Below are 13,710 nucleotides of genomic sequence, written 5' to 3' on the forward strand. Positions count from 1 at the left end.
AATTACATAATATTGTCATTTTTGCCAGATCTTTCCATGCCTTAAGTATCCCAGCTGCTTCCATAGGGAGGATTGGATCATGAGATGACTGTATTCAAAGGATAACTCCAGTTTATTACAAGTTGGGTCTTATTTTCACAGCTTTGGCCGTCATTTCTATCAGTCATGATAACGCTGTACTCAGCAAAGTACTGAGATCTGAGAACACGACAATGCAATGTCAACCCAAAACTGGAGTTAAAATGGGAAATTTGTCTCTAAACTCTAGGCTAGTTAACAGTTTGGGTCACAACTGTACAGTTTGCTGGCTAATATCCATACTTTTATAGATCCCAGTGGGGAAATATAATATGGGGTTTGTTTCAAACCTGTATGACCGTATTGCTTGTGTTTCTGACCCCACTGGATTTCTCTTTAGCAATGTTGCTGTTTTTAGCTTTACCATTTTAGCAATTAATGAATTGTGGATTAATCTGCTGCTGAAAATAGTCCCCAAAAAATGCATTATTTATTCCTGTTTGACCTAGTGGCCAGCTGTTTTGGGGAATTACTGAGACAGTTTTAAAATATTTGCATTGTAATTCCAGACCAGGGTAAGTTGCGACTGACGTTTTGAGAGACGGACTAAAGCATTGTTGGATTTGGTCTTTTTTATGTGATTTATTGACAATAAAAACAATATAAAATAACACCAGTCAATGTTATTATTACTGATAGCATTTATGGCCAAACCAGGCAAATAAGAGCAATTTGTAATAAACCAGAATAATCCTTTAATATAAAGGTTATAAAATGATGGATAGCTGCCATCTAAGTAGGCCTACGTGGCCCTGGTTCTACTTGAAGAATCCCCTAACCCTAACCCTAACCCTGACTAGAATCTACTGACTATCCCATAAACAGAGACTTCCTGGCTGACTGTGTCCTGGGAGGGCTGCAGGAAAGAAAACAATAAAAAACGACATGTAGATCCAATAAATTCTTTTTATCGATTTTCCAATAAAAAATACATTCATACAGTAACTATTTTACAAAACAATTTCAAATGAAAAAATCTTGTTATGCCATAAAACAAACAAAAATAGAGCCTCATATTTTCATCTCCATGTTTATCCAATAAAGATTCTCTAGCTAAAGATAGGGCGTCTTCGCAGGTCTTTGAAAAGTTGATCATCACATTGCAAAAAATAAAATGAGAATAAGAATACTTTGTGGGCAATAGAATGCAAAACGGTGACAATTCAAGTGTCCAGAACAATTCACGTTTAAAAAAAAGTTAATTTTTTTTTCTTGAAAGATGATAGGCCACAGGTGTATATGCAATTGATGCCGTTACAGAAGCAAATGAAGGAGAATGGAGTGTGTCTATTTTACAATAATTCATCCGCCTCTTGCCTTTATTAGTTCATCTTTAGAAACAACACACTGCACTTGTTTTTGGTCCCAATGCCTTTCAAAATAGAAGTTTCCCTACAAAATTCTTAGTTTACAATGTTCATATCTTTGCATTTTTGACATTTCTCAGTGTATGGACTTCCTTTAATGTTGACCAGGTTCTCCTGTACAGCTGTGACATTGAGTGACAGACATCAACAAGATTTATGACCACTTAAATCAGCCATACCCTCAAAGCAGATTCTTTTTCAACACTTACATGTGACTTACTTTGAACAAAACTTTATCCAGTAAAGACACAATGGCTCCAAAATGTTTTCTACAAAAAGCTAAAATGGTGATGAGTTTGTCCAATTGTGAAACAGATTTCAATAAACCTGAAAGATCAGAGAATTGTATCAACCCACAGAGGAGTGCGTTGAAGTCATGAGCAGTAACTAAAGTTAAAACATGCATATAGTGAAGTTGGTACAGACATACATCTTGTCCTGGTCTTATTTCAGTTCAACTGCAGACACAGACAGAAACCTCTAGACCTGCAGCAAAGCTCAGCTGAACTGGTTAGACTGGTTTTGGTACCGTTTAGTCAGATCAAGGGTTGTTTAAACCAGGGCTGAGTAAAGATACTGACTCACCCTGAGGGCGAGACTTACTTACAACATCAAACAAGACTCAGTATTCAGAATGCAGTCATTATTCTTAGGGACACAAGCTTTTCTTTAGAGACTGGAAGCTTTGGACATATCAACAGATAGAAATGGCCCCAGCGAAAATGTTTTCTTTGCAGTAAATCTTAATTTTTTCATAACCTTGGTGGCTGAGCATGCCACGTTTCATGAGAACATATTTCCAAGACTCTGTACCTTTGACAGCAAGTTACAGTCCATCGGAAGTGCATCCACAACACCTTATACTACAAAGTAGTAAACCTTTACAAAACTGAGTTGCTTTTTATGATTTATATTTTATATAGTTATGATATGTTCAACAAAGAATGCACAGAAATGTAAAAATGGCAGTCATTATGAAGCTGATATTTAAGTTTTTTTCATTTTTTTTTCAGGAGTTTAGAGGAGTCTGTGGCAAGAGGAGGCAGACTGTATAGATCAGAGCCTTTATAAAGCAATTCAATAACGCACTAGTGCCTTGCAACCCCCTTTTGGTGTGTGTGTGTGTGTGTGTGTGTGTGTGTGTGTGTGAGAGAGTGAGAGTGAGAGAGAGAGAGAGAGAGAGAGTGAGAGAGAGAGACAGAGAGAGAGAGATCTACTTGACAGGACAAGGCCACTTACATAAGGCATCAGTAAGGTCAACAGTGCATTTACAGATAGAACAAAAGAGAAGAGCAAAAGTGAAGAAAAGGAACGGAAAGCCGGCGATCAAGACAGTTGCCAAGCAATAGTGGTATTCCCAACTTATCAAGAAAATTAAAATAAAAACAAAATGACTGCCTTATGTGTTTTGTACAATACTATGATATTGAGTAATATGAAGGTAGCTGCTCTTGAAGGGAATTTTGCTGTCCTATAAGCACACAGGCGAGCTACATATCCCAAGATCCCATGCAACTTCTGTTATAATGGAAATAACTGTTTGTGTATAACCGTTGTTTTTGTTGTTTTGTTTTTAAGATAAAGAGCTTACACAATGGACAACAAAATGAGCTTTATAGCGTGTATGTTTTGAGACAGGCTACGTAATACATTGCACATTTAATAGCTGCACTAAACAAAACAACCTCCTGTGTTTGAATAAGGAGCTAGTTCCACATCCGGGCAGAAAGGGGGCGCTCTCTAGCAAATCAGCTCTGCAAAACATGTCCCTACTCCCGTCCACAGCCGATAGACTCAAACAGCACAGACAGAACCTTTTTTTTTTGCTTGCATTCATTCTGAATGAGACCACAAATATCTCCCCACAAACCTCCCTCGCATAACATCACCCGCTTCATGTAATTCACTCGCAGTTCCACAATGCAAGCTCCATCCGCTCCATAAAGCCAGCACAGGCATCCAGTCACAGGCACTCACAGTCCCCATGCGTACAGGCAAACACACTGTCATTGGAGGAACGGCACCCCTGCTGGAGTCCCATAATCCTCCAGGAAAAAAGCGTTGAACACCATACAGAAGAGTCTTTTTCCATCTACTCCAGTCCAGATTTTCCCCAATTATTATAATATATATTTTTTTTTACATTTTTAGGTTCTCTCCCTGCCCCCCGCTCCTCCGTAAAGCCTTTCAAGAGCAATCTCCACAGCGAGGTGTTGGAGGCACTAAGTATGGTGCAAATAATAGCCTGCGTTGCTTCATCTTTTTCCACTGACTGGAACACAGCGGTGCCCCTGTTAACGCTCCCAGGACACGCCGGCCTCGCTGATCCCCCACAGGTCAGGACAACCAACCAGAATCATCCCTCAGAGATCTGGACACGGAGGCCATCTTAGATGTGCCTCTTCATGTGCAGCGCCAGGTGGTCAGAACGGGAGAAACACCTGGGAAGGGAAAACAGAGAGGAGATTTAGCTGTTGGGTTTAAGAACTAAAATGTTTTCATATAAATACATTATTTCTTATATCCAGAGATATGGTTGAATGAAGAAAAGGGAAAACCTCCTGTTTTTCTGAGCATTCACATTTGTCGGTAGTAGTTGTTTTCACCCAACTAGGAGACATCTTAGATGTCAGAAATGTCTGTTATTAGACATTTCTGTTTTGCCTACTCTTTAGTATGTACGATAGGACATGAACATGGTGTTAGGTTCAGGGACAGAGCCCATGCTTTGCTCCATCGGGGTTCCTGTCACTTGGCCTGAATATAAAAAAAATGCTGTATTCAACTTTGTATTCAACTTTCTTTTCATCCAACCTGTTGACCTCGACCCCGTCCCATCAGCCCATTCCTGACCCTCACTCACCCCTCCACCTAACATGTCATTTTGATAAACCAATTTGCAGACATAAGTGGTGGTCTTTGTTAGTGAGTGCTTAGCATCAAAGGTAAAGAGAAGGGGATTACAGCTTCACTGGGATGTTTGGCAGTTAATATTCTGGGAAACCTTTGAAAGAGGCATTAAACAAACACTTTGCTCAAGAGACAGTTTGCCACACACAAAATAAAAACTCTTGACTTCCTCGGCTGCTTGTAATCTTGACAATCCAACTTTTTCCCTTTTTGTTCTTGTTAAAGTGCTCATATTATGCTCATTTTCAGGTTCATAATTGTATTTAGAGGTTATATCAGAATAGGTTTACATGTTTAATTTTCAAAAAAACACTATATTTTAGTCGTACTGCACATTGCTGCAGCTCCTCTTTTCACCCTGTGTGTTGAGCTCTCTGTTTTAGCTACAGAGTGAGACATCTCACTTCTGTTCCATCTTTGTTGGGAGTCACACATGCTCAGTACCTAGGTAAGGACTACTAGCCAGTCAGAAGCAGAGTATGAGGGCGTGCCCTGACAGTACCTAGGTAAGGACTACTAGCCAGTCAGAAGCAGAGTATGAGGGCGTGTCCTGACAGTACCTAGGTAAGGACTACTAGCCAGTCAGAAGCAGAGTATGAGGGCGTGCCCTGACAGTACCTAGGTAAGGACTACTAGCCAGTCAGAAGCAGAGTATGAGGGCGTGTCCTGACAGTACCTAGGTAAGGACTACTAGCCAGTCAGAAGCAGAGTATGAGGGCGTGCCCTGACAGTATCTAGGTAAGGACTACTAGCCAGTCAGAAGCAGAGTATGAGGGCGTGCCCTGACAGTACCTAGGTAAGGACTACTAGCCAGTCAGAAGCAGAGTATGAGGGCGTGCCCTGACAGTACCTAGGTAAGGACTACTAGCCAGTCAGAAGCAGAGTATGAGGGCGTGCCCTGACAGTACCTAGGTAAGGACTACTAGCCAGTCAGAAGCAGAGTATGAGGGCGTGCCCTGACAGTACCTAGGTAAGGACTACTAGCCAGTCAGAAGCAGAGTATGAGGGCGTGTCCTGACAGTACCTAGGTAAGGACTACTAGCCAGTCAGAAGCAGAGTATGAGGGCGTGCCATGCTAGCAGCTAGGCGAGCATTATAACGTGTGTTCCAAAGTGACCACGTTTGTCTCTGAAGTAAAGGCTGGACTACAATAGAGCTGTTTGGAGCAGTTGGTGAACAGTGTTTTCTGTTGGAGATGGTAAGTCCCTTTGGGGGGACTTTGGGCTTTTTCACTTTGTAAACCTATTACATGCACAAAAAAGATATATAACACAATAAAGGAAAGGGAAAACCCAAAAAGCATAATATGAGCACTTTAAAGGTGACTCAGGTTACGTGTCAACTTTCATGAACATTCACTGACTTTCCAGCGTGCTCACCTGTCGCAGTGGCTGCATTTGAATGGCTTTGCTCCAGTGTGCTTTCTGAAGTGTCGAGTGAGTTCATCACTTCGTGCAAAGCGCCACTCGCAGCCCTCCCATGAACACCTGTAGGGCTTCTCACCTGCAAATAATCAAAAAGAATAACATTGATCAGGAAGTGCATTCTTTGTCAAAGGTGTTTAAAGATTTCAAAACCTTAAAGGCCATCTCATCTCTGCCACTTTCTGTCCTCCACAAAACCTGTTGTTAGTTTGTTGACAGTTCACTCATACATAGGTTTATAGACATGATAGCGTTTTGGCAAATAACCTTTTCCATTGAATCTTATCTCTGTGTCCCTTTACTTTTTTGCCACGTGACCAATGCCGTCATTGTTATTTACAGTGCTGATTTCAAAGAAAATATCACCCTGTACAAGAAGGTGCTAGGCAGATTGAGCTGACTACTGTAAGTTGAAGAGAAAAACAACCTTGTGCCTTGTGGTTTTTCAGAGCTGTGGAATGCAGCTTTAAGGAGCTGCTCGAGTAGACAGCTTATGTAATGGGGGCGAGCTGCAGGAAAAAATAGAGCCTGTTCTTAATGGTCCTGAAGGCCATTAACTATGTGGCTAACATGGTCAGTGAAGAATGCTAGGAATGTGACTTCCTCTGCTAATGGGAGGCACAGCTGTAAACAGCCTGACAGAGGTCAAAGGTGACTGGGGAAACTGCTCACATTGAACCCAGGACAAAACACTGCAAATGTCAGATTCTCATAATTGTTTCTGTTTTTTCTTGGACTGTGAATGCAAACGGGTAACTTTTCCGAGTCTTTTCCCACGGTGAAATCTGAGAACTGTTGATTTGTTTTCAGGATCCACATCCTCTGGGTGCTGCTCGGCCACAAAGGCACATCCCTCCCCCCTTCCCGTCTCTCGCTCGCTCTGTCTCCCTTTCCCCTGCATGAAGTCACGTTCCTCTGTGTGAATTAGGTCACAGTTGAGGGCATTCCTCCTGACAAACTATTCAAAGCATGTGGGAGTGTTTTCAGCACTTTGAGCAGGAAATCAATACCGAAGTTCATCTAACTCGCACTTTCCAGAGGTTTTCACTCTTCAGATGAGTTGCTAAGGCTTTATTTTGCAAAAAAAAACAAAAAAAAAACTGAAAACCTGATGTCATAACCTGTCAGGGCTCCTGTGAGTGTGCACTCATGACATTTGCATGGCAGTGATAAAACATTTCTTTACCTGTGTGCGTGCGCTGGTGTGCTTTGAGGTGCGAGCTCTTGGTGTACACCTTCCTGCATCCGTTGAAGTGACACCTGTGCACCCGCCTCCTGCCGTCAGGCGACGCCTCCCCGCTGGTCAGTCCCGACCTCTCTACGCTCCTCTCTATGCCCCCAGTCCTTATTTTCCCAGGTGAGTGCAGCACAGTCTGTATCCCACTCCACACCTTGGCGACAGAGCCCTCCTTGGCCAGCTCCGGTGAGGACGGCGGCGTGCTGATGATGGCCGAACCCAGGTCTTCGCCACCGTCGCCCAGAATGTCAGTCATAGAGCTGGAGGAGAAGTCCAGAGTCGGGGAGAGCTCCTCGGAGCAGTCCGAGGCCTCGCTGCTGGCGTCCGAGTTGAAGCCGCCGGCGTCCAGGTGCTGGCTGTCCTGATTGTCTTCCTCCTCCTTGATGCGGGGGATCTTTGGGTCCGACTCGTTGGACTTGTCCCCGCAGGCGAGCATCAGCTTGCTCCACAGGTCCTCCTGGCTCTCAAACTTGAGGTCCGTGGCTGAGACGTAGGGCTCGCTCTGGAGGTACCTCTCCAGCTCCAGGCAGGTCTGTGTGGAGGGAAGACAAGATAGCAGTGAGTTCACGGGTGCACAGAGCCTGAGGCCTGTAACACAACGCTTCTCTTCAACAGGAAAGTCCCTAAAACACCACCAAAACAAGTGACTTCTATTCACGGGGAACACAAACTGTGGTGTTCCACTCTACACTGTGTGTATTCTTAGCAGCAGCAGCAGCAGCAGGAGGGGGAAATGCTGTGACACTGAAACACCACTGGCCCTGCTTCCTTCCTGCCTGCAGGAATGAGGCGAGACACAATGTCCTATGCAGAGGATAGTCAAGTATGTTCTAAGAGTGCCCTCTGAGTCCTTATCAGGGAAGATTACAAGCACCACATTTCCTTCTGAGAGCATGCAAGAACTCTTATCCGCGAATGCTTGTGTGGTTTTGTGTGTGCGGGTGCGTGTAGGTGTGTGTTGGAGTTGTCATGAAATTTACATATGCTACAGAGCTCCCCCCCATTGGGTTAGGGAAGTGCTTGTATATTTTTTAAATCTATCAATTATTCAACATAATGTGGATTTAATAATGCATTTGGAGGCATTGCTAGAAATAACATAGCACACCAGGGACTGAGAGGAGGGAGGTCTGGTTCATGGGGGTTCATAAAGAGCTGGCCATGAATACTGCAAGAGTCGCTGTGGATTGTGGGCCTATTTTCTCTAAAGAGGAAGTGAGAGAGCACTTCCTCAACTCACTGCAGTCAGCGAGCACAGGCCAGACATGAGGGCGGCTAACAGGCCCGTGCAGTTTCCAAATGAAGCAGATCACAATGTACAGCCAAACTGAATGACTATTGAAGTGAATGGAACAGTGACACCCCCAGCTTCAGGTCACACAATACATCTGAAGGGTCACAAGATGATTAACAAATTAAGTAAGAAGAAAACGTATATATATATTATTTTAAAGTGAATTCTGGAGTTTTACCTCGGCAGGTCTCTGGAATATTAAAATGAGCCTCCCTGAGAAGGGAATACCCCTCTATGCAACATACAGAGCTGCATGGGTTATTTAAAAGAGTGTGCAGACTCTGAGGTAACATTATTACATTTTATAGAAACACTTCATTAAAAAAAAGGACAAGCATCAGCAATAACATTCAAATCATATAGTGATATCATAATGGATTACAAACTTCCATAAAGCATGTTAAGGTCAATAAATGATGTTTAACTCAGGAACGCATGTAACCAATGCCTACGGTAGGGAAAGGTCACTCTACAGGTTATCACCCTTTATGTCTAAAATAGGAATATTATGGTAACATCGTAGTAATTTGGTAATGAGAGAGAATGCATTCAAGGCAAATGTTTGTCGTCAGCAGTGCTGGATAAATCCCAGGCGAGCTTTAAATGCCTGGGAGGGCGACTTGGCCCGAAGCCCGAGGAGATCTAATAGCCGGAGAGATAGAAGGAGACTGAAGCGTATTGCCAATTCATTTCATTCCCCAGCCCGAACAAGAAGCGACTTCCCCTCGCTTCAAGTATAAAACTCCACTGTTCTGTCACCCAGGGGCCGCGTTGTCGAGCCAAATTGGAATAGAAATCAGGCTCTCTCTCTTTCTCTCTGTCAGCCTGTCATCTGTGTATATGTGTGTATGTGTGAGACAGAGAGCAAGAGCGAGCGAGGGGCAGAGAGGTAGAGAGAGAGACAGAGAGAGAGAGAGAGAGAGAGAGAGAAAGAGGGGGAGAGTGGAAAGAGAGGAGGAGATCCGCGCAAAGACGCACGGCTCGCTACTCAGTCGCTAAATCTGCAACAGAGCGTGTTTTCATACGATCACAAGCCGATGTATCATATGTGAACATATCAGCAACAAGCAAACCTTACCTTATCTATAAGAATGCTAAAACATAAAAAAAAACTACAAGTCACTTTAAAATGATCATATAGTCATATCATAGTAGTATTTTAAGAAATTCAAAATAATCACATGGAAGTATAACAATGTACCTAAAACTCACTGTGTTGTACCACCGACACACTTTTAGAGCATATGGAAATGTCATAGGAATAAAAGAGATCTGTCATTAAGGGAACTTCCATCACTTCCCCTAAAAAAAGCATGCAGGGCGACTTTAAACGGTGAAATTGATAGGAATTAAATAAAACGTGGAGTTCCGTAAACAACTTTGACATTTGCACGTCTACACGCAGTTGTCACTGGGAAGCAAGTTCCCCGAAATGACCAACATGCCTTGCACTTCTACATCAAACCATTGCACGGGACGATGTTCAGATGGAGGGAATAACACGTTACCTGCTGCCAGTACTCTTCCAGAGATGGTAAAGCTGAAAAGTATCCGGTGTCGTGCACAATCTGGAGCTCCTGGAAGATGCTACACATGGGGATGACATCCATTTCACTCCTAAGATGCAGCCACAAGTAGAAGCGAATTCAAGCTTGTGGGGAAAACGAAGCGGTGCTGGAGTCTCGGCTGTACGTGCATGTATGACCGTCTGGAGCTGTGCGCTTCCACTGGAGGTTTGGAGCGTGTGACGCACCGAGAGCGCACAACACTGAACTCTCCAAAAGTCTGTCAGCGCACTGTAAACTTCCCCCCGATTCAAAATTACAGACAAACCCACCCCCATGTGATTACATTACGTTTCGGCACATCGCCCAATGGGATCGCAGGAGCGCACTGCCCGCCTACCAGACCACCCCTGGCCAATGCCTAGCCAGAGCCGTCTTATCCTGTCTATTGTGGTTGGTGCGTGGTCCGAAGCGTCTTCGCCTCCCATTGGGCTAAATCTGCGCTATTTTTAGAGCGCTATATAACCCAGACTCCGCGTACCAAAAACGAGGAAGCGGACTTTTCTACTGATTCGAGTGGCGCAGCTTCTCCGGAGCAGCGGCAGCCGCAGGAGAAGCGTTGGCCGCCGGCTGCTGGCGGCTGCTGGCGGCGGCTGTGACGCTACGCTCCAGTCTCTAAATAGACGCATTTCTCCGTTGTTGTTTCATCACACATAGGCTACACTACGGACATCTCTTCACCAGTCTGCAAAGCAAGACTCGCTTCGGTTCAGCGTTCCTCCTGTCTGTAGAGCGCAAATCAGACGTTATGATATTCAGAGGTGTCTGCAGACGCAGGGGGCTCGTCAAAGATCTGATCCATTTTTGCAGTCTATGAAACAATTAAGATAGACTTCTGCTTTTCATGGCTGTCCAGAGATCTATGAGTATTATTATGAGTCTCCTTGTGACAGTAGAGACAGTTTAATAAGCTATTAAATGATAATAGAGTTGCCATAAAGATGATTATTCACAGAATGCTGTGCAGGTTATTGTAGTGGCAGCAGCTTGAGGCATATCATGAGGGACAGGTTTGCTTCTGCAGGAGATAATGTGCATGTGTGCGCACATGTGTGTGTGTTTTAAATCTCAATCACCTGTGGCTTTTTCTTTCTACAAAGGAGAGCTTACATTTGCACAAAAGCATGTTTAGTACTATTATCAATGACGATCATCAACCACATTGCCGATTTACTTGTTTCGTCTAGCGGGAAGAACAAAAGGGGAAAAAAAAGAAAATTTGTGGGCCACCCATGGTGCATGGGGATAGTTTCTAATATAAGATCCCACTATATATATATAGATATATCTCACAGCTTCAGAATTACATGTTATAAATACACACTGGCACTCTTCCAGAAATGTATTTGCCTTTTTTCTCCTTTGAATGTAATCATTGCTCTGTAGTGATCAGTGCTACCCCACTTCCCTTCCCCACAGATCAAAGAAAGCATGAATATTAATCAGAGGTAATGGGCCTACATGCTGATATATGAAGAGATTTATGTCCTCGATATGTGCTCTGCTTCAGGCTTTATTACCCTGTTAGCATAAAAACTTCATTTGTAAAATGCCATAATGTCATAAAATCTCAATAGTTCATTATTCCAGGGCTTTAAAATACAGGTGATCCAGTCTGTGAAATAATTAGGCTTTTATTTTGTTAAGTGAGGAGTTAAATTGACTACTTACCTTTAGCTAATATGACAAACAACATTTTAATTGGGTTGAATATGTGCTCTCTATCAGTTGCCACTCTTTCCAGCACAGCATATTTTATTTAATCTCACTCAAACACTATGACTAATGCTGAGCTATTATTAAGCTCACTAATGCATAACAAACAGTACATGTGAGTACAACTACACATCCAGTTGCATGAGATGTGGGATAAAGTTGAAATCAAGCGGAACAACAGCGGCATTGACGAGTTAAAGGCAGGCGATGTGACAAACAACATATTTGGAACAGAGCACCATTGTTTGAGCCATCGGCCCGGTCGAGCGCCTCCACAACGGAGTCTCTTTTGTTGAGATCTCAGCTGTGGGCACATTTGCAGCACGCAGCAGCATCACATTGGGTCATGAGTCTATGGGGTTCGGGGACAGAAAGCACATGGACAGGTCTCTGTTGTGACACAGATGATAAGCAATAGAAGGGAAGAGTCATGCTTCCCTACAGCATACGTTATTTTTTGTTAAACCTTTATTTAACCAGGTAAGCCAATTGAGAACATATTCTCATTTGCAACGACGACCTGGCCAAGACAAAGCATAAATTGCGAGACAACGTAGAGTTACACAGTAAATACACAAAATATAAACACACAAAATACAGTAAATAATCTACAAAAACACAGATCAAATTAAAAGTTGATATACAGTTTGTGATGTCTAAGTGGTATGGCAGTAACACATTACAAATAGTCCATAGTAAAAATACTGAATGTAGTACAGAGTCTATGTACAGTTTTGATTCAGTGTTGACCTTATACACAGAGGACAATAGATTATTACTATTATCACATAGTGTATGTAGCCGTCAGTATCTAATACTTCTTTTTTTATATGCAGCCGGGATTGCTCCGGTGCCGGTTCCGATTCCGATGCATGTATTTTCACCGATGTCCATCACCTTCCTCTTTCTTTGTGTTGGCGTTCTAACCTCTGGTGGATTTTCTGAGGACTATGGTTAACTGCTCCTCAGATCTCTGCAGGGTAAATCCAGACAGCTAGCTAGACTATCTGTCCAATCGGAGTTTTCTGTTGAACGACTAAAACTACTTTTGAACGTCCACATGTTCCACCAAAACAAGTTCCTTCCTGAGACTATTTAGCTGAGGCACCGTGCAGAGCTTAGCATCGCCCAAGACGATTGTGATTGGTTTAAATAAATGCCAATAAACCGGAGCACGTTTTTTCTCCCATCCCGGTATGCTGTGTGGACTAGACAGACCTTCCTCCGCTCCACAGCGTGTGGATGGTCTGGCAAAGCGAGACTATTTCCCAAAAACCTGTTGTATTTCTCTAACTGTAAAGTGCTGAGAAAATACAGGTCATTTATATGTAATGGCCTAAAACACAACACATCCAGGGTGCTACTGTAACATTTACACCTGGCTTCCATTTATTATTACTAAAGTGGCTTTAACTCACTGGGAAGCAAGTTCCCCGAAATGACCAACATGCCTTGCACTTCTACATCAAACCATTGCACGGGACGATGTTCAGATGGAGGGAATAACACGTTACCTGCTGCCAGTATTCTTCCAGAGATGGTAAAGCTGAAAAGTATCCGGTGTCGTGCACAATCTGGAGCTCCTGGAAGATGCTACACATGGGGATGACATCCATTTCACTCCTAAGATGCAGCCACAAGTAGAAGCGAATTCAAGCTTGTGGGGAAAACGAAGCGGTGCTGGAGTCTCGGCTGTACGTGCATGTATGACCGTCTGGAGCTGTGCGCTTCCACTGGAGGTTTGGAGCGTGTGACGCACCGAGAGCGCACAACACTGAACTCTCCAAAAGTCTGTCAGCGCACTGTAAACTTCCCCCCGATTCAAAATTACAGACAAACCCACCCCCATGTGATTACATTACGTTTCGGCACATCGCCCAATGGGATCGCAGGAGCGCACTGCCCGCCTACCAGACCACCCCTGGCCAATGCCTAGCCAGAGCCGTCTTATCCTGTCTATTGTGGTTGGTGCGTGGTCCGAAGCGTCTTCGCCTCCCATTGGGCTAAATCTGCGCTATTTTTAGAGCGCTATATAACCCAGACTCCTCGTACCAAAAACGAGGAAGTGGACTTTTCTACTGATTCGAGTGGCGCAGCTTCTTCGGAGTAGCGGCAGCCG

The 13,710-nt window shown here is 43.6% G+C and overlaps 1 protein-coding gene across 1 annotated transcript; it reads right to left on the reverse strand.

The window, feature by feature from the left end:
* Positions 1 to 966: 966 nt before the first annotated feature.
* On the reverse strand, positions 967 to 10,122 carry LOC144526144 (Krueppel-like factor 6). Its single transcript, XM_078263365.1, has 4 exons — positions 9,819 to 10,122; positions 6,966 to 7,548; positions 5,735 to 5,858; positions 967 to 3,886 (listed from the first exon to the last, which is right to left on the reverse strand). Exons 1-4 carry the CDS (start codon positions 9,918 to 9,920, stop codon positions 3,835 to 3,837), a joined length of 861 nt encoding a protein of 286 aa, XP_078119491.1. The 5' UTR covers positions 9,921 to 10,122; the 3' UTR covers positions 967 to 3,834.
* Between the last annotated feature and the right edge of the window lie 3,588 nt (positions 10,123 to 13,710).

The sequence above is a fragment of the Sander vitreus genome, chromosome 12 (assembly GCF_031162955.1).
Source record: "Sander vitreus isolate 19-12246 chromosome 12, sanVit1, whole genome shotgun sequence".
In the NCBI taxonomy this organism is placed as follows: Eukaryota; Metazoa; Chordata; class Actinopteri; order Perciformes; family Percidae; genus Sander; species Sander vitreus.

Bases quoted from the DNA above. Each gene is read 5' to 3' on its own strand.
- LOC144526144 (XM_078263365.1), bottom strand. From the start codon at position 9,920: ATGGATGTCATCCCCATGTGTAGCATCTTCCAGGAGCTCCAGATTGTG. The intron at 7,549-9,818 runs GTAACGTGTTAT...CCCTCCACACAG, and splicing joins TGGAAGAGTACTGGCAGCAG to ACCTGCCTGGAGCTGGAGAG. The intron at 5,859-6,965 runs GTAAAGAAATGT...GATTATTTGCAG, and splicing joins ACACCAGCGCACGCACACAG to GTGAGAAGCCCTACAGGTGT.